Source organism: Oncorhynchus gorbuscha, linkage group LG18 (genome assembly GCF_021184085.1).
Source record: "Oncorhynchus gorbuscha isolate QuinsamMale2020 ecotype Even-year linkage group LG18, OgorEven_v1.0, whole genome shotgun sequence".
Lineage (NCBI taxonomy): Eukaryota > Metazoa > Chordata > Actinopteri > Salmoniformes > Salmonidae > Oncorhynchus > Oncorhynchus gorbuscha.
The window spans coordinates 45,933,592-45,955,454 of NC_060190.1; the positions used below are offsets into that span (position 1 = coordinate 45,933,592).

General features: G+C 40.7%; 1 protein-coding gene across 2 annotated transcripts in view; it reads right to left on the reverse strand.

Moving 5' to 3' along the window:
* Positions 1 to 4,874: 4,874 nt before the first annotated feature.
* Positions 4,875 to 21,863, reverse strand: part of LOC124003512 (metabotropic glutamate receptor 2-like) — a 71,589-nt gene continuing 54,600 nt past the window's right edge. For both annotated transcript variants that reach the window (XM_046311812.1, XM_046311810.1), the window contains exons 4-6: positions 13,857 to 14,920; positions 5,650 to 5,827; positions 4,875 to 5,328 (exon numbers count right to left, since the gene is read on the reverse strand). In XM_046311812.1, the coding sequence (XP_046167768.1) occupies positions 5,255 to 5,328; positions 5,650 to 5,827; positions 13,857 to 14,920 (1,316 nt within the window). In that variant the 3' untranslated portion in view covers positions 4,875 to 5,254. The remainder of the gene's footprint in view (positions 5,329 to 5,649; positions 5,828 to 13,856; positions 14,921 to 21,863) is intronic.

Below are 21,863 nucleotides of genomic sequence, written 5' to 3' on the forward strand. Positions count from 1 at the left end.
TCCAGTTTATAGAGTTTGTTTTGTTTTATTGTTTTGTACGTCTTGCTTGCCTTTAACTTACCGCCGTTTGTTTTGTCTACAGCCATTCACCCGGAACCCATACCCCATCCCTGTCTGCTCGTCGCCAGTGTGTTGTTATCCATTGGATCTGCCTATCCACTCCCATCAACCCACCTCCGCTGCCCGCTCCTCCACCCGGAACTATCTACCTCCACGTTCTCATTTATTAATAAATACTCACCATCTTTATACTCACCTTGTCCTGGTCTGCTTCTGGGTCCAATTCTGGTAAACCCTGACATCCTTGTAAGCCGTTTTAAGATGGTCGTAACATCCACATTGATGGGGCTGTTGTGGAGCGGATCGAGAGCTTCAAGTTCATTGGCGTCCACATCACTAAGGACTTAACATGGTCCACACACACCCCCACATTCATGAATATGGCACTACAAGTTCTACAGCTGACCATTGAGAGCATCTTGACTGGCTGCATCACCATTTGGTATGGCAAATGCACCGCCCTTGACGGGAATGCGCTACAGAGAGTGGTGCAGTCAACCAGGTGCATCACTAGGGCTGAGCTCCCTGCCATCCAGGATCTCTATATCAGGCGGTGTCAGAGGAAGGGCCAAAAAATTGCTGAAAACTCCAGCTACTCAAACCATGGACTGTTCACTTTGCTACCATCCGGCAAATGGTACCGGTGCATCAGCTCTTGAACCAACAGGCCCGAGATAGTTTCTACGACTGCTAAATAGACAGACTGCTAAATAGTAAAATAATGGTACAGAACTATCTGCACCGACCCCACACACACTCACTAGACTGTGTGTACAAAACATTAAGAACACATTCGGTGCACCTTGCACCTACTACCATACCCCGTTCAAAGGCACTTAAATATTTTTATCTTGCCCATTCACGCTCTGAATGGCACATATACACAATACTATACATGTCTCAATTCTCTAAGTTTAAAATCCGTATTAGCCTGTTAACCTGTCACCCTTTATCTACACTGATTGAAGTTGATTTAACAAATGACATCAATAAGGGATCATAGCTTTCATCTGGATTCACACATTACTATATGTACAGCACTTGCATAGAAAAATACGTTTCTCAGCAGATGTGTTTTATGGAAGGAGCAGATGTTTGTTCACTCAATGTACCAACTCTATACCCACTCACACTATATTGGCACTCCCACACACATTTACATACACTGCATACGCCCACACACACATATAACACACAGAAACCGACACAACACATACACACACATATAACACACAGAGACCGACACAACACATGGGGAGTCAGGTTCTCCATGTAGTCCAGGATACCCTTCAGACACACACACACACACACACACACACACACACACACACACACACACACACACACACACACACACACACACACACACACACACACACACACACACACACACACACACACACACACACACACACACACACACACACACACACACACACACACACACACACACACACACACACACACAAGCATGTGCTGCTGGTACTCTGTTCTTTATTTTGGAAAAAGAGCTGATGTGAAAAGTTCTGATGTGATTGGTGGAAAAATTGGTTTCCCACTAATTGGTTCTGAGCAATTAGTGGGACAAATATCAGTATTGAGCTGCCTGTGTAACTGCATCTAGTCTGGCTACTGATGTAGGAAATGATCCATTTGTAATGCAGCCATGTGCCCCTAAAATCGAAGATCATTTTGTGGTATGTTATGCAAATGTCCTTATTTCAAATATTTGCATGTCCACTTAGAGCTACAATTGACTGTGACTAACTGATAGATGAATAGTCTATGATAAGAGGAACTAAGAGAGGAACTAAGCTTTACTGTGGGAATGTTGATATACTTCAGTTTGCTGCTATATGACTGATTTCACATTTGTCTCCCGAGATTATAAGTTAAAATATATCTAAAGTGTCATCTATATTTACAATTCCCTTATCCAAACAAATTATTAATTTACCTAACTCTTAGCGTTTATCAAGTTGTAAATTACACTGAATGGAGAATGCTGTTATTTCGATCTGAAAAAATTGAATAGATGCTTTTTCCACTTGGAACTGGTACATTTCGCAAGACCTTAGTAATGCTTTCCTGGCTCGTAAAGTTGATGGAATTATAAGGGAATTAAGTCAAGGTTAGAATATGACGCATCTGTAGACACACCTCCACCACACCTTCATTTATTTGATCTCCACCCAATACAAATAGCAAGTGAATAGTACACTATTCTCATGGTTAAGTTCGTCAGAATACGCATAGAGAGAAAAGTGCATAAAAAGTTAATTACGTTCTTTGGACGTATGCTTAACTTAGGTTGGAATTGGGCCCATGGAGTGGCATGGCCAGATATTTGCTAACTCAGGACTGTTACAGCAGACACTTTAATCTAGAGCGATTTACAGTGCATTCATCTTAAGATAGCAAGGGAAGAACCACATTCACAGGCATAGAAAGTACATTTTTCCTCAACAACGTAGCTATCAGCAGAGTCAAGTGCAAGTTCTGTTTTTTGGTGGGGGGCTGGTTCCACCACTGGGATGCCAGGACCAAGAAGAACTTGGAATGGCTGAGGGGTGGGAGTGCCAAGAGACCTGAGGTGGCAGAGCGGAGTGCTCGGGTTGGGGTGTAGGGTTTGAACATAGCATGAAGGTAGGGAGGGGTTTTGCTCTCTTACAAAGTGCCTGTATATTGTATTTCTAGGCTACCTCACCAGTAACTCTATATTTTATTTTATTAAAGTTAGTCCTGATGTCGAAAAGCATAAATGATACCCTCCTCTTGGAAATGTTGCACCTGTAGGAAATTGCAGTTGTCCTTCTAGAATATAAGGGTTGACATGATAAAGGCTACATTAGTGCTTTAAAAAACCTGTTTTATATTTTTGATTGAGAGGGACTGGCTGGTAGTAGAGGCATAGAGGTCTGGGCCTCAGTCCCATCCACATGTCTCTGTGGTAGGCTTGGCCACACCCCATTACTCCAACACTGAATGACTCATCTGAGCTTGTCAGAAATGGATCAGCCTTGTGAGGAGCCAACTACTCATCAGTTTTATGAAAAATAGAATAGGCTGTCATATTAGGCCATAATGAAGTGTGCATGGTCTGTGTTGAACCTAACCATTACAACACATGGCCTCATCTATGGCACATTAGATTGTGTTAATCGTCTGTTCTTTATCTGGGATTAATATAATGTAGGTACTGTCTGGGATTGTACCAGTTAAATGTATCAGCATCAATAATGTCATATCACTCAAATTAGAATCGTAATTTGTGTAAATGTAGTAGATGTACCAGCTGGATTTTGCCTTTGTGGAGAAAGTTCACTTCATGCCCACACGATGGCAGTGTTGAATCATGGTTGTGGTCCATCGTTCTAAGAAGAATCTGTCTCGTTCTCTTTCGAGGCACCTGCAGAGGATTTTCTCTCATATAAAGTCATGTAGATGCTCCAGCTAATTTTTACTGAGAGGCTGTGGTCTGTTTGGCCTGCATGCTTTGCAGATGGTGAATTAAATAGACTAATATTTGGCAGCTTCCCATTTACTGTACACTTACCAACTTACACTGAATGTACAAAACATTAAGAACACCTTCCTAATATTGAGTTGCTTCCCCCTTTTGCCCTCAGAACAGCCTCGATTTGCCAGGGCATGGAGTCAAGATGGTGTCAAAAGCGTTCCACAAGGATACTAGTCCATTTTGAATCCATTGCTTCCCAAGATGGCTGGATGTCCTTTTAGGTGGTAGACCATTCTTGATACACACCGAAAACTGTTGACCATGAAGAACCCAGCAGCGTTGCAGTTCTTGACACAAACCGGTGCGCCTGGCACCTACTACCATACCCCACTCAAAGGCACTTACATATTTTGTCTCACCCATTCGCCCTCTGAATGGCAGACAAACACAATCCATGTCTCAATTGTCTCTGGTCTTAAAAATCCTTCATTAACCTGTCTCTTCCCTTTTATTTACACTGATTGAAGTGGATTTAACAAGTGACATCAATAAGGGGTCAATACTTTCACCTGGGATTCACCTGGTCAGTCTGTCTTGGAAATAGCATGTGTCCTCGATGTTTTGAACACTCCGTGAAACTAAAGTGAGGACTTGCACAAGGAATTGCACAAGCAAATAGTATTTTAGAGGGGGATTGTATGATAAATATTTGAATCACATATTGCATACAGTAATGTTTGCTTATACTTCTCGTCTCAAGGTGATTTGCATTATTTCTCCTGACGTTCGAGTTTAAGAGTTAGAATGTTAGAGTATTCAAGAGTTGAAGAGGCTCATTACGTGGCAATTGGAGGTGGGTCAAGGTACGCCACTGGGAATTAAGGTACGTTTTGTCTGGCTGGGAGTGGCATTTGTAAGCTGCTGGTATATATATTTTTTATCAGTAATGCGTTCCTGTGATGTGGCTATGCCAGTTATCAGGCCGCCTGAAAAGGCCACGGTGTTAAATAGTTGAAAATGCCAACTGTTGATGTAGTTTGAGTTTGAAGTTCTTGGAGGTGTTTCTGAGGGTGACTCGTGCCGAGGCTCCAGGGTGATACAATTCTGTAGTGACATTCATTTTATTCACCTTTCCCCAAATGCTCTGTGGGATTCAAGAGCAGCGGTAATACGTAGGAGATTGGTTTCTATGCAACTAAAACTAAAACACACACATTAGCGTTTGATCACCTCCTTGGCGACTGTGCTAAGTAATGTGTCTTCTGATTGAATGACAGTTTAACTACAACACATTTTGTTTCAGCCAGACAGCCTGTGTATGAGAGTTATAAAATATTCAACACATCTGTAGTTTTCATATTAATAAAAAAAAAAAACGTTTTATTTACATAAATTACAAGAAAGCACAAACTAGTTCACCAAAATCTACATTAAAAACATCTTGTATATATTACATTTAACAGATTTACTATAATTTACTCCATGTCTGAAGTAAAATCTTCAATAAAAAGAAGGGCTATAATACTGAATCTTTGACATCTCTTTTAAAAATCGCTACCAGTCAGAGAATGAAAACAGAATCGGGACATTGTACTCACAGCACTAAGAGGATAACAAAATCTGGACAATCTTCTGTGTGACCTCTTTATTATCTGAAACAGCTGATTCTTGACTAGTGGTTATAGAAGTGTATACAATGGCAGCAGAGGAACATGAGGCTCAGTCTGTCAGTCTTCACAAAGATGAAGTCGTGGAGTCCACCACTTCTCGACCATTACACACCGTTGGTACAATATTGGAGGCTGAAGCTGCAGAAAGAGAATAGACCATTTTCTACAACACTTCTATCAGATTACAATCCACTGGCAGTCAGATTAGAGGTTAGAGAAGAAGATGGAGTAGAAAAGAACACCTCATTCTAAACTATAGAGACGCTGGTCTGACAGCTCACCACAGGAGTGTTCTCAAGTGACGTGCTATATCACGTAATGTGTTGAAACATCTCAGTGATTAATAATGATTAATAAAGATAATGTAAAATTACATTAACGACCACGATGGAAATAATAATGATGATGATGGTAATGCTGATGATGAAGGTTGTGTTCGCCTGCCGGCGGGGTTTGTACCTTGAGAGAAGCTGGATCCGGGGCCGGTGGTGACGCCGAAGCGGGTGGTGGCCACCCGGAGCGAGGTAACATTCTTCTGGGGCTGGAACAGGATGATGTGGGTCTTAGGGGCGAAGAGGCAGCCCAGCACCACCGAGCCACTCAGACTGACAGAGATGCACATGGTGGTGGTTTGCACCTGAAGGGGGGAGAGGGATAAATAGAGAGGATGGGACCAGAGACAGCGATTACTCATCTGATAAAGCCAACAGGGTTGGGGAGTAACTGATTACATGTAATCTGATTACAAGAAAACTAACTCCAATCAGTACTTTTGTGAACCTAGATGATTGCTTCTTGGATACCTATACATTTCCCAATGACATTCAATTCAGCAATAAAAAAAGGAGGAGGTTTAAGTTTGTTCCGCCTGAGCGAGTCTGACCCCTAATCAAAGGGCTACCCAGACCCCTCTTTTACTCTGCTGCTACTCTCTGTTTATTATCTATGCATAATCACTTAAACTCTACCTGCATGTACATATTACCTCAATTACCTCGACTAACCGGTGCTCCCGCACATTGACTTTGTACCATTACCCCCTGTATATAGCCTCGCTATTGTTATTTTACTGCTGCTGTTGAATTATTTGTTACTTTTATTCTACATTTTTTACTTAGCTATTTTTTTACTTAACTCTTATTTTTCTTAAAACTGCATAGTTGGTTAGGGGCTTGTAAGTAAACATTTTACTGTAATGTCTACACCTGTTGTATTCGGCGCATGTGACAAATAACATTTTGTTTTATTAGACCACAAGTCAGAGACCACTATGATGGCACAGCAAATGCGTTTGATGGATAATTTGTCTTCTTCTAATGCCTTTTAAGAGAAAAGCAATCCCCAGAAAATCTGATTACGTTACTGACACAAATTTTGGACAGGTTACTAGTAATTGTAATGGATTACATTTAGAAATAACCTACCTACCCAACCCTGATTACGGAACACAATACACCATGGAGACTGAGGAATGTCAAAAAGCAAGCAGATAGTAAGCAGACAATCTCAGGAAATAGGTTACATGTGTGCTTGTGTGGTGCTACCAGCAGTATCTGAGAGGAGGGGGGTGTGAGTGAGTGAGCTGTTCGCCTGTCAGTCCCTCAAATCATCCTAACCCCCCCCCCCCGTCATCTCCTTCCATCCGCCCACATGCAGTTGTGTGTCATCAGCCAGTCCTTTTATATACAGCCAAGCTTTGTTTTTGTCTCTTCCCAGATTACTGTTTAGTTATAGTGCAGTGCTGCATGGTGGGTGGGTGCTGGGTGGATCTTACCAGTCTGCCATCCACACACTTCCAAGGTGTCTGTCCATGTCTCCCTGAATACTAATATCAGCATTAGAATGAGCTGGGCTGGCAGGCAGAGAGCACCCAGTGGTGGACATGCTGTTCAAGCTGTGCTGTGGCCGTTCACTCACTGCTGTCACTGAATGCAAATTCACCATAACATGACACAAGTGAATCTTTGAGTTGTATAGTTGAAATAAATCATTGATTGGTTGACCGTCTCAACTATCAGTCCTTTTGTTGAGCTGTACATTATGTTAAAAAGTGAATCCATCGGTTTAAATCTGGTTTATAATACAACTAAATGGTGGTAAACAGATGTCATCCTCATGTAAATAGCTGGATATTATCAAATAGCACACAGGTCCTATAGCCCACACTTTTTATTCAAAAATAGTTTTAATAACACGGCAATACTACGTAAAAAATTGTTAAGCAAATATATTTCTCAGGAAGAGCTGAGAGATGAGAATCTGTCTTCTCAGTGTGGGATTTAATTGTTCATTATGAAAACTGACATACAGTAGATACAGATTGTTGTAAGTACTTTCGATAAGACTTTTTGATACAACCCACTGGACACAGACGTCAATTCAACGTCTATTCTACATTGGTTCAACAAAACGTAATTGAATTGACGTGTAAACAACATTGATTCAACCAGTATGTGCCCAGTGGGAAGTGTCTGTTTTTAAAAAGCTGTGTAGCCTGTGGTAGCCATACACACTGTCTATTCAGGTGTGGTTTTCCACCTAGAGGAAGCCAGCACAGGAAGAGTGAGCTCATCCTACATGTTCAGCCTAGTAACAGGATGTGAAGGTAGAGCATGAATGGATGATTTCAGTGTTGGATTGTAGAATATGAGTATATGAAATAAATGTCACCAATAAAACCTAAAGATACAGGAAACTGTCAAAATACAGTGTTCAATTGGGTTGAGATCTGGTGGCTGAAACACACACACACACTTTAAACCCCCCATGGTCATTTGAGACCCCTTTTTCAAAGTCAATTAGATCTTTTCTTCTAGCCATGGTAGCCAAAATATTGGGCAACTGGACAATTTTATACTTAACAATAAGGATTATGGGATGTTAATTGCATAATTAACTCAGGAACAGGGGTGAAAGTAAGGCAAAATGTTCCGGTAAGGCGTCCTGGCAAAAGACACCGTGGTGGTACGCCGTACCAGTAAAACATGAGCCTATCACAATAATTAAAACAAAATGTCAAGAGAATTGTAAGCTATTACACCATTATTAACCATTACCTCATATCATGAAACATTTGCGAATGGACTTGAAAACATTTGGTATAGACTACATTCCAAAATGCGATGTGGTTAGACAACAAAAAAAAGACATTTTGCGAAGGCAGGGATGAGTGGCCAACACTGAGACGCGTGTGGATGCATAAATTCTTCCCTCCTGTCAAGTGTCATTACACTTTTTGGTGTTTTGTGTAACAAATGTCTCTTTCCATTCACCACTGTTTGGAGGTTGTAGATATGTTGCGAGTGGATGAACGTGCAAGGGTAGCCTAGTAAAGGAGCCCTTAAAACGATTGTTTGACAATCAGATAAAAACATCATGACTGGTTGTGTTTATGCCACAATAAAAGATGAGCAAATTTGAGATAAATATGCTTTTTTGTGTATATGGAACATTTCTGGGTTCGTGAAACATGGGACCAACACTTTACATGTTGCATTTATATTTTATTCAGTGTACTTTGTATCCCTCGTTTACTCAAGTGTTTCCTTTATTTTGGCAGTTACCTGTACATCTGATCGTTGTACAACCATGTACAAGCCGAGCTGCAGAGATTTGTAACAGCGTGGGGTAAGATAGCTGATGATGCCTTTGATTTGTTGAACCACATTTTTGGCATCCCATGATTTAAAAGAAGTCTTGAGGAATCAAATGTAGATACTTCTGATCTATGGGTTACATGAAACACGGGCACTCTTAGCCTTTGGATATGACTGATGTTTCATCACCTTTGTTAACCTATGTCACAGAGGTTGGAGAAAAAGCTGCTTGTCCCCTTCAGGGATGACATCTTTAATATTTCATTTGGTAATCATGTTGTAATTCATGCCTCAGTACACCATATTTTGCCTGCTTAAACATTTCATGGATGACATATGCAAATTACTGTTTGATTATTCAAGCAGAGATTTCTGAAATCTCAGGGTGTGAGGACAACCATCTCATAGCAAGAGTGTAGCAGAAAGAACACAGCACAGTGACACAGTGGCTTGCGAAAGTATTCACCCCCTTGGCATTTTTCATATTTTGTTGCCTTACAACCTTGAATTAAAACTTTTGGGGGGTTTGTAATCATTTGATTTACACAACATGCCTACCACTTTGAAGATGTCCATTTTAGTTATTTATTGTGAAGCAAACAAGAAATAAGGCATAACTATTCACCCCCCCTCCCCTGGGATTTTTGCCCATTCTTCAAGCAGGATGGGTTCTTCTGGTGTACAGCAATCTGTATTGCATTAAGGTCTGGGCTTTGACTAGGCCATTCCAAGACATTTAAATGTTTCCCCTTAAACATCTCGAGTGTTGCTTTAGCAGTATGCTTAGGGTATTGTACTGCTGGAAGGTGAACCTCTGTCCCAGTCTCAAATCTCTGGAAGACTGAAACAGGTTTCCCTCAAGAATTTCTCTGTATTCAGCGCCATCCATCAATCCTTCTATTCTGACCAGTTTTCCCAGTCCCTGCCAATGAAAAACATCCCCACAGCATGATTGATGGTGTTCTCGGGGTGATGAGAGGTGTTGGGATTGCGCCAGACATAACGTTTTCCTTGATGGACAAAAATATACATTTTAGTCTCATCTGATCAGAGTACCTTCTTCCATATATTTGGGGAGTCTCCCACATGCCTTTTGGCGAATACCAAACGTGTTCACTTATTTTTTCTTTAAGCAATGGCTTTTTTTGGCCACTCTTTCGTGAAGCCCAGCTCTGTGGAGTGAATGGCCTAAAGTGGTCCTATGGACAGATACTCCCATCTATGCTGTGGAGCTTTGCTGCTCCTTCAGGATTATCTTTGGTCTCTTTGTTGCCTCTCTGATTAATGCCCATCTTGGCTGGTCCATGGGTTTTGGTGGGCAGCCCTCTTTGTGCAGGTTTGTTGTGGTGCCATAGTCTTTCAATTTTTTATAATGGATTTAATGGTGCTCCGTGGGATGTTCAAAGTTTCAGATATTTTTTATAACCCAACCCTGATGTGTACTTCTCCACAACTTTGTCCCTGACCTGTTTAGAGAGCTCCTTGGCATTCATGGTGCCGTTAGCTTGGTGGTGCCCCTTGCTTAGTGGTGCTGCAGACTTTGGGGCCTTTTGGAACAGCTGTAATACAGTGGGGCAAAAACGTATTTAGTCAGCCACCAATTGTGCATGTTCTCCCACTTAAAAATATGAGAGAGGCCTGTAATCTTCATCATAGGTACACTTCAACTATGACAGACAAAATTAGAAAAAAAATCCAGAAAATCACATTGTAGGATTTTTTATATATTTATTTACAAATTATGGTGGAAAATAAGTATTTGGTCACCTACAAACAAGCAAGATTTCTGGCTCTCACAGACCTGTAACTTCTTCTTTAAGAGGCTCCTCTGTCCTCCACTCGTTACCTGTATTAATGGCACCTGTTTGAACTTGTTATCAGTATAAAAGACACCTGTCCACGACCTCAAACAGTCACACTCCAAACTCCACTATGGCCAAGACCAAAGAGCTGTCAAAGGACACCAGAAACAAAATTGTAGACCTGCACCATGCTGGGAAGACTGAATCTGCAATAGGTAAGCAGCTTGGTGTGAAGAAATCAACTGTGGGAGCAATTATTAGGGAATGGAAGACATACAAGACCACTGATAATCTCCCTTGATCTGGGGCTCCACGCAAGATCTCACCTCGTGGGGTCAAAATTATCACAAGAACGGTGAGCAAAAATCCCAGAACCACACGGGGGGACCTAGTGAATGACCAGCAGAGAGCTGGGACCAAAGTAACAAAGCTTACCATCAGTAACACACTACGCCGCCAGGGACTCAAATCCTGCAGTGCCAGACGTGTCCCCCTGCTTAAGCCAGTACATGTCCAGGCCCGTCTGAAGTTTCCTAGAGAGTATTTGGAGGATCCAGAAAACGATTGGGAGAATGTCATATGGTCAGACGGAACTAAAATATAACTTTTTGGTAAAAACTCAACTCGTCATATTTGGAGGACAAAGAATGCTGAGTTGCATCCAAAGAACACCATACCTACTGTGAAGCATGGGGGTGGAAACATCATGCTTTGGGGCTGTTTTTCTGCAAAGGGACCAGGACGACTGATCCGTGTAAAGGAAAGAATGAATGGGGCCATGTATCGTGAGATTTTGAGTGAAAACCTCCTTCCATCAGCAAGGGCATTGAAGATGAAGCGTGGCTGGGTCTTTCAGCATGACAATGATCCCAAACACACCGCCCGGGCAATGAAGGGGTGGCTTCGTAAGAATCATTTCAAGGTCCTGGAGTGGCCTAGCCAGTCTCCAGATCTCAACCCCATAGAAACTCTTTGAAAAGTTGAAAATCTGTGTTGCCCAACAACAGCCCCAAAACATCACTGCTCTAGAGGAGATCTGCATGGAGGAATGGGCCAAAATACCAGCAACAGTGTGTGAAAACCTTGTGAAGACTTACAGAAAACATTTGACCTCTGTCATTGCCAACAAAGGGTATATAACAAAGTATTGAGATAAACTTTTGTTATTGAACAAATACTTATTTCCTACCATAATTTGCAAATAAATTCATTAAAAATTTAAAAAATAATTTTTTGCGCCACTCTATACTGAGATCATGTGACACTTAGATTGTACACAGGTGGACTTTATTTAACTAATTATGTGAGTTTTGAAGGTAATTGGTTGCACCAGATCTTATTTAGGGGCTTCATAGCAAAGGGGGTGAATGCACATGCACGCACCACTTTTCCAATTTTTGTTTTTTAGAATTTTTTTAAACAAGTTATTTTTTAAATTTCACTTCACCAATTTGGATTATTTTGTGTATGTCCATTACATGAAATCAAAATAAAAATCAATTTAAATTACAGGTTGTAATACAGCAAAATAGGAAAAATGCCAAGGGGGTTGAATAATTTTGCAAGGCACTGTATATCCCTCACAGCAGACAAAACAAATCACATGAGCCACTGTTTCAGTTCAGTTGCACCAGAGATAATCAGAGTGGTCAGATTAGATATCTGTGTTGATCTGACACTCTGTTCTGTCCGTGTCCCACTCTTTCCCCTCCCCCTTCTGCCATGAGGTAGGGTCCCTCTGAAGCCCTGGGAGACATACCATAATCCCAGCGCACGGGACACAGCTGGGACTCAACGTCCTGCTCTTTCACACTCCATTCCACACAACTACGCACAGGGATGTTCTGTCCCACCTCCAGACCTCATGCTCTCCAGCCTGCCCATCTGTGTCTGCAGAGGTATAGGGTCACCAGGGGACCTCTCTCTGCCTCTCTCCCCAGCTCCAGTCCACAGAGGGATCCCAGAGGGAACCAAACACCACAGAGCTTAGTATGTCTTTCTGGAACTCTCTCTCTGTCATCAGATCTTTAGTTTAAAGACTTAACAATCCAAGTATGATTAGGTCACTTGGTCACATAAATATTTTTCAGGCTGTTATGCTTTTTGCTCTGCTGTCCACACACCACATACACACTTGTGTAAAGTATACACATACAATATTAACGCAATGTTGGAGAGCATTACTTAATAAATCCATTGACTAATCGTTTGCTCTATGCTAATTGTCATTCAGTAGCTGATTTCAAGTGTGTTTTCAGTCCAAATCCATCCCACCTATTAAAACATATATGATATGATCTCCTCTGAGCCTTTGTTCTCATCTGGAGCAGATTTTTCAGCCACATGAAAAGAGAGCTGCTGCTTTTATCAAAGTTGAAGAGAAGTGTTCAAAGGGATTTGATATCTCTCATCTCAACTCACAGGTGCTTTAGAAAAGATTCAATGCGCCAAACTCACATTCCCTGACTTATGACTATTAGGACACAGGAAAGACACAAGTAGAATTAACATCAAAGGGATCCATTTTGTTTGTCTTCAACCTCAACTTGTAAAGTAGATATATGTTAGGCAGTGTGTTGATGTTGTGGTGTTATTCTTTGGAAAAGCAGTGACTATTTATACTAGAATAACAACATTTCTGGGCTCTATTTGACTTAACAAGGACTTGAGTCTTTTATGTTTTACTTAAATCCATATTTTATTGACGTAGCCCTTTAACACTCATACCCGTATACGGGTTTAACTGACAGACATTCGGAACTTGAGCACCGTGCGTGACAAGAAGTTGCCCACATCCCGGTAATTGGGCAACATTTGCAAATGTTTTGTTTTCTGAGTGAGGGAAATGTTGTAAATTAAGATGACTCAATGTATTTTGAAAGATGAGATATCGAGGATTATAATAAATACAGCTTTGATGTCATACAAACAAGCCAAACACACGTGAGTCCAAATGTGAACTTCACATCTCCAAATCATAAAACACATGTAATATCTGTGTCAACATCTATGATCACTGTGTTTGATGTGCAGTTTACAAGATAACATGACGTCATACCCCGGGTTGTTCTGGACAGAATGAACAGATGTTCCTATTAACTCCAAACTGTTCCCTTTCAATTGCTACCATACTTATGTATTTTCATATTTATTATGTAAGAAACATTTCAATTTGGCCCTATCCATACATATGCCAATTCCCATGAGTGTAAAGAGTTAAAACTACATATCTCAAGTCTGAATCTGGCCCATAGAGTTGGTAACTCACCCTGTAGTCGCTGGCCGTGACGTAGAAGATGGGCTGGAAGGCCAGCCAGATGATACAGGTGGTGTACATGGTGAACCCAATGAACTTGGCCTCGTTGAAGTTCTCTGGACACTTCCTGGTCTTGAAGGCGTACACGGTGCAGAGGATGATGAGGATGCAGTTGTAGGTGAGGGACATGAGCATGCTGGAGTCTTTGCTGTTGCACTTGAGGGTAACTATGTCCCTCCTCTCTGGGCTCACCTCCTTCCTGACCCCCGGGGTCTCCACCAGCAGCCAGACCACCACCACCACCAGTTGGCAAGAGATCAGACCCCCACAGATGGCCACCTGGGAGGCAGGGCTGATGAACCTCGGCCGCTGGGCTCCATCCTTCACTCCGCTGAAGATGCGTGCGATGCGGTTGGTCTTGGTGAGGAGCGCTGAGTAGCAAACAGCGAAGGAGGTGCCCAGGCCAAGTCGACGTAGGGTACACACAGCCATGGAGGGCTTGGCGATATAGATGAAAGTCATGCTGTAGCACATCAGAACACCCAGCAGGAGAATGTAGGACACTTCCCGCCCACTGGCCTTCACCACGGGGGTGTCGTTGTGCTTGAGGAAGAGGCCAATGATGAAGAGTGTACACATCATGCCCAGGCAGGAGATGGTAACCGGGCCTATAGCCCAGGCGTCCTCCCAGCGGATGTACTCCTCAGGCAAGTTGTAGCAGCCCGTCAAGTTGGCCAGGGGCCATTCGCCAAACTTGCAGTCGGCGCAGGTGAACTCATCCATCAGGTACTGGTAGGACTGGCAAGGGATGCAGATCCAGCAGCACACGTCTCCAGGCTGCATGCTTTTCACCTCGTTCTTCCTGCAGGGGTCACTACACTGGGAGGTGGGTACAGCATGACCCTCCCAGGGGATCTGGCTGGTGTTGAAGGTCAGACTCTGGGCCCAGTAGCCCACCTTATGGTAGACATAGCGCCCGTCCTCTTTGTGGTAGTGGAATATGTTGTAGCGGCCCAGGCTGTCTCCAAAGGCATCGAACCTCACCATGTTCTCTGTGTCTGCTGGACGGAATGGAGCTGAAAGAGAAGTTGTGAAAGAGAAGACCATGGACGTGTTATAATAGTTGAAAGTCAAAATAAGCAAATGAATGTCTATCCATAACAATACAATATATGATCAACCCTTTGAACTCTGACTAAGATTGGTATTTTGAATTAATTGTGTTTTTCTTTCCTAGCATTATGTGTACAATGAACCAAGGATCTTGGCATCGACATGTTTTGATGGAATGAGCTTGTTTCTGCTTCATCACTTCACCTCTCTGTATCTCCCCTCTGACATTCCATTCCTTCCACATGGGATTGAACAGTAGCTGATGCACCGGGGACACAGGTGCAAACCCAGCATTTACATAATTGAAGCCAGAAGGTTGACTCTGTTTTCTTTGACACAGGTTTATTGCACTTGAATGTGAATGCGATTCAGAAGTCTGTTTTACTATTCAGGTGCCAAAAACTATGGGTTGACAGCAGATTATTCCATGGCATTGTTGAATACTCGTTTCTTATTGGCTTGAAGGGAATGATTTCCCTGTAACGCATAGCATATTGCCATGGTAGAATTCAATGGCTATAATTCATTCTTACATGTGTTGTTTGAATTGCTTTATAAAGCAAAAGTCGATTTCAAAACATTATTGGTATTGTTGAATTTGATTTTCGTAATAACAAGCTAGGACTAATGGTTGGTTAGCTAAACAAGCACATCTGTTTGTTTAGTTACCACAGCAACTACTGTAGCAATCTAGTAACAAGGCTATATACAGGGGGAACTGGTACTGAGTCAATGTGCGGGGCTACAGGTTAGTCAAGGTAAATGAGTAAATATGTACATGTATGTAGGGGTAAAGTGACTATGCATAGATAATAGATAACAAACATTAGCAGCAACATAAAAAGGGGTGTCAATGCATATAGTCCAGGTAGCAATTTGATTAACTGTTTAAGCCTTTTGGACCTTGACTTCCGGTACCGCTTACCATGCGGTAGCAGAGAGAACAGTCTATGACTAGGGCGGCTGGAGTCTTTGGAAATTTTTAGGGCCTTCCTCTGACTCCTCATGTTATAGTGGTCCTGGATGGTGGGAAGCTTGGCCCCAGTGATGTAATGGGCCATACGGACTACCCTCTGTAGCGCCTTGTAGATGGATGCCAAACAGTTGCCATAACAGGCGATGATGCAACCAGGCGGTGATGCTCTCAATGGTGCAGCTGTATAACCTGTTGAGGATCTGAGGACCCATGACAAATCTTGTCAGTCTCCTGAGGGGGAATAGGTGTTGTCGTGCCCTCTTCACGACTGTCTTAGTGTGTTTGGACCATGACAGTTTGTTGGTGATGTGGACACCAAGGAACTTGAAGCTCTCAATCTGCTCCACTACAGCCCCGTTGATGAGAATGGGGGAGTGCTTGGCGTTGTACACATTTCTACTCTAAATGGCCATTTCTAGAGGCAAATGTGTTAAATTATAAAACGGGTTGTTTGGATCCTGATTGGTTGATAGGGGACAACAACTCCCGCAAAATACCATAATTCCACAGTTGCAGGCAGGAAATTAATTAACTTTATCTCCCTCTGGGAAAAAACACTACTATTTGGTTTGCAACATTTGGGGGTTTTATAAATCTACCAGTCTCCCTCCTCTATGACCTGTGCAACAATGTATCACTTTACAAATGTCATCTCTCCCGTGCGAGTAAGCTAGCCAGCCTAAGATTGAACAATGAACGTGAAACGAATAATTTACAAGGGAAACCGGCGCAAGGCAGCGTATGTAGGCCTATTGGATATTTATTAAATCCTTATTTATTGAAGTTATTGTCTCTCATCATCATTTAATCTGAGATAGATAGCTACATGCCAATTATATAGCAAGGTCGAATTAATAGAATGATTAGAATGAACGACTGGGTCAAAACATGAGAAAATAACTAACGACCAGCCCGCTTGGGTAGCAACTTCAGAATGCAAAAGTTATCCGATGCGGGCCTGGAGGCAAGGGAAATATATGTGAGTGGCCATCGGTGTGAGAGCTCACTCAATAGTTATTGGCAGCACGTAACATGGAGAACATAAAGTGCTGGCGCGCCATTTTAGCTGGCAACGATGTGAGAGGGAAGTCCCATTCTCCGCCAAAGAAGAGAAATCACTGGCAATCACTAACCAGTTCCAGGACCATGGAGAGTTCTTCTAATGGCGTGCCATCAACGAAAACTTCACTATTAACGGAAACTTCACTATTCTCCCAGAAATCGCCAGCTAGGTTGGTTAGCTCGGACTCGCCAACCATAAATTGTTGCCTATGTAGGAATATTGGATATTTATTAAATCATTCTTTATTGTAATTCTTGTCTCTCATCATCATTGCATGTCTGCTAGCTAACTACATGCCAATGATTTGTTTAGCATAGCAACGTCAAATTAATGGAATGATTAGAATGAACGACTGGGTCAAAACATGAGAAAATACAGTATATCCATAAAAGTTATGCTGATTCATGATTTCGACTTGTTTAAAACCTGTTAGGGCTCATGCGAATTTTCGCAGCTTTTTGTTAAAAATCGCGCAACATTCCAGCACCCTGCTACTCATGCCAGGAATATAGTATATGCATATGATTAGTATGTGTGGATAGAAAACACTCAGACGTTTATAAAACTGGTTAAATCACGGCTGTGACTATAACAGAACGTGCGTTTCATCGAAAAGTGCTGATCACTGAAAATGGAAAAATATATCCATGCGCCACTTCAACCGATTGATAAAGGCGAACCACATTAAATGGGGCCGAGGTTGCAATACCTACAGCTTCCACACGATGTCAACAGTCTTGTCATTTGCCTAGGCTTTGTTTCTTGGTCAAACGAACAAGAGACAGCCCATTTCTTCAGGTCTCCGACCGGATATTTTGGTTGAGATTTACCCGGACATTATTTCCAGACGTACAGCTATAGAATATACATCGCCTCGTGATCAATTTGATCGCTTATTAAAGTTTACTAATACCTAAAGTTGCATTACAAAAGTATTTCGAAGTGTTTTGTGAAAGTTTATCGTCGACTTTTTTAATTTAAAAAAATGACGTTACGTTATAAAACGCTATTTTTTTCGTTGATCACACAGTATTCATAGATCGAATCTAGGCTATATATGGACCGATTTAATCGGGAAAAAAGACCCAAAAGTGATGTTTATGGGACATCTAGGAGTGCCAAGAAAGAAGCTCGTCAAAGGTAATGAATGTTTTATATTTTATTTCTGCGTTTTGGGTAGCGCCGGCTACCGCAAAATCTGTCGCTTTAGATGAAGTTCCACTACTTTGGGGTGCATGCTATCAGATAATAGCTTCTCATGCTTTCGCCGAAACGCATTTTACAAATCTGACTCGGTAGCTGGATTCACAATGAGTGTAGCTTTAATTCAGTACCTTGTATGTGTATTTTAATGAAAGTTTGAGTTTTATCAAAAACTATACGTGGCGCACTTGAAATTTCTGCTGATTTGATCCCCACAGCGGGACCTAGTTCCTAACAAAAAAGCTGCCAGCCTGTCTGACTCCCGAAACGTTCATTACTATAGGACAGCTAGAGATCGAATTTCAATATTGAAACAATGTTGCAAATGTTGGCGAGACAGACAGCAAGGTTATTCAAATTTCCACTGTTGAAAACCAAATGCTAGTCTAGAAGGGAGATCATGTCTAGATGCTTTTCCTGAGTAGATCTAGTATATAAATTGCCTGGCTGATCTGATGAGACAGTGGATTGTGCAGTCAGATGGAACAGAGTAAATAGGCATTTCAACGTCATAGATTTAGCCTGTGTTAATTTGTGGAATTTGTGGAATACGGTTTTAACCAATCAGCATCCGGGATTAGACTCACCCGTAGTATAACACACGATAATCTCCGGGTTCAAGGGCGTTATTGCTTAATTATAGCCATGGTATAAAAGGGATAATTAAATCGGGCTCCATGTGTTCTCTGGAAAGGTCAGTTCCACTCAACTAGCGCGTCACGGAATACACCTTCCACGTTGTTTATTATTTCCCTAGAACGCATAGCCTCTTGTTAATTATCCATTACTTCATCACCCTGGAATAAACAGTTACAATCCCTTTGTACCATGTCAAAAAGATTGAAAATGAATAAATCCATAATGTCTAACTATGGAAAAACTATTTGCAAGCCATGTATAGAAATATCAATGTATTTATTGGATTTTTTAGCTGAATAGGCCCGTTTCTTTTAACTAGAGGAAACAGGGCTTTACTATGGATGAAGGATCATTTGTGACCCTGCTGTACTGCCTTCTCCCCACAGATGTCCATACACTTCAGGCCATTGGACGATTGTAGTCTTGGAGTCCAATCTGATGTCTTCTGACAGCAAGATCCCCTGGGGATACATCTAAAATCCATGAACGGCTGAGATGGATTGCTTGGGTAAAGCAACCCTCATGGACTTCAAACCACCCACCATTACTCATGCATGAAAATATTATTGCCTTTTACTCCATCAATACTTTAAGACTACTTACTCAGTCAATGGTTTAGTAGTTAGATAGTCAGAGCATTTGGCTTGGTGGTGTTGTACAGATGTGTTGATGCTATAGGGTTTTAAATAAATGATCTGTTACACTTGCTAACTATCTCTGCTCACCACATGAATGAGAGTGTCGATGCCTGGTGAAAGTGTTTATGTACAGTAATTCCTATTTGTGATATCCAGGTTCTGGGCCAAATCACTGTCCTCACACTCCAGGGAGATGAGATGTGTGACAAAATGAGCCTCAGAGAGTGAGCCTGGACATGGATGTTTCCTCTTTGCATATTGAATCGTTGCAAGCTGTTATCTTCAGCAGTATTATAAACAACAACTTGAATAAGTCATAGCACTGTTCCTATGTTTAGGTAGGAATTGATACAATGGATCTAATTTGATGTAATCAAATTTGTCACCATGCAGGACACTCATGGGTAGATTATGATTGCAAGATATCATGCAGTGTAGTTTTAATTTTCAACATTATGTGGTGAGAGGATAATTAGAGAAAAGGATAATATAGATAGACCAAATTAAGTACTAAAAAACTGAGTTGAATATGGTCTATTTGTTCTCTGGCAATAATCTAAAGAGAAATCACATTCTTAGGAGGTCATGAAATGTTGTCAGCCGCTGGTGATTGTCATGCAAATCACTGCAGGTCTCACAGTAATTGACCTTTATTTAACATAAACACGTTTAGCATCTCTGGCTTCCACACTTAGCGGACCTTTGGAACATGTACAGTTTTAAAAAGTCTCATAAATAAATGTAATATAGCCTACACCTTCACAATAAATCCATGTAATATAGCCTACACCTTCACAATAAATCCATGTAATATAGCCTACACCTTCACAATAAATCCATGTAATATAGCCTACACCTTCACAATAAATCCATGTAATATAGCCTACACCTTCACAATAAATCCATTTAATATAGCCTACACTATCACAATAAATCCATGTAATATAGCCTACACTATCACAATAAATCCATGTAATATAGCCTACACTATCACAATAAATCCATTTAATATAGCCTACACTATCACAATAAATCCATTTAATATAGCCTACACTATCACAATAAATCCATTTAATATAGCCTACACTATCACAATAAATCCATTTAATATAGCCTACACTATCACAATAAATCCATTTAATATAGCCTACACTATCACAATAAATCCATTTAATATAGCCTACACTATCACAATAAATCAATTTAATATAGCCTACACTATCACCATAAATCCATTTAATATAGCCTACACTATCACAATAAATCCATTTAATATAGCCTACACTATCACAATAAATCCATGTAATATAGCCTACACTATCACAATAAATCCATTTAATATAGCCTACACTATCACATTAAATCCATGTAATATAGCCTACACTATCACAATAAATCCATGTAATATAGCCTACACTATCACTATAAATCCATGTAATATAGCCTACACTATCACAATAAATCCATTTAATATAGCCTACACTATCACAATAAATCCATTTAATATAGCCTACACTATCACAATAAATCCATGTAATATAGCCTACACTATCACAATAAATCCATGTAATATAGCCTACACTATCACTATAAATCCATGTAATATAGCCTACACTATCACAATAAATCCATTTAATATAGCCTACACTATCACAATAAATCCATTTAATATAGCCTACACTATCACAATACATCAATTTAATATAGCCTACACTATCACCATAAATCCATTTAATATAGCCTACACTATCACCATAAATCCATTTAATATAGCCTACACTATCACAATAAATCCATTTAATATAGCCTACACTATCACAATAAATCCATTTAATATAGCCTACACTATCACCATAAATCCATTTAATATAGCCTACACTATCACAATAAATCCATTTAATATAGCCTACACTATCACAATAAATCCATTTAATATAGCCTACACTATCACCATAAATCCATTTAATATAGCCTACACTATCACCATAAATCCATTTAATATAGCCTACACTATCACAATAAATCCATTTAATATAGCCTACACTATCACAATAAATCCATTTAATATAGCCTACACTATCACCATAAATCCATTTAATATAGCCTACACTATCACAATAAATCCATTTAATATAGCCTACACTATCACAATAAATCCCTGATTTATTTTAGGCAGGTCTAAAGAAACATTATGGTATGAAGAAAAAGTTATATTTCAGAAGAACAGAATAGCATATTCTGAGCCATCAATATGTTAGGCCCTGATCTGGCTATGCCATATAGCTGTAGGCTACACTAGTTCATTAGGCGAGATCTGCTTATAATTCCCATGGCATTATTTTATATTATTTTATAGTAAGAACAATACAATTGAACATAGCTGAATA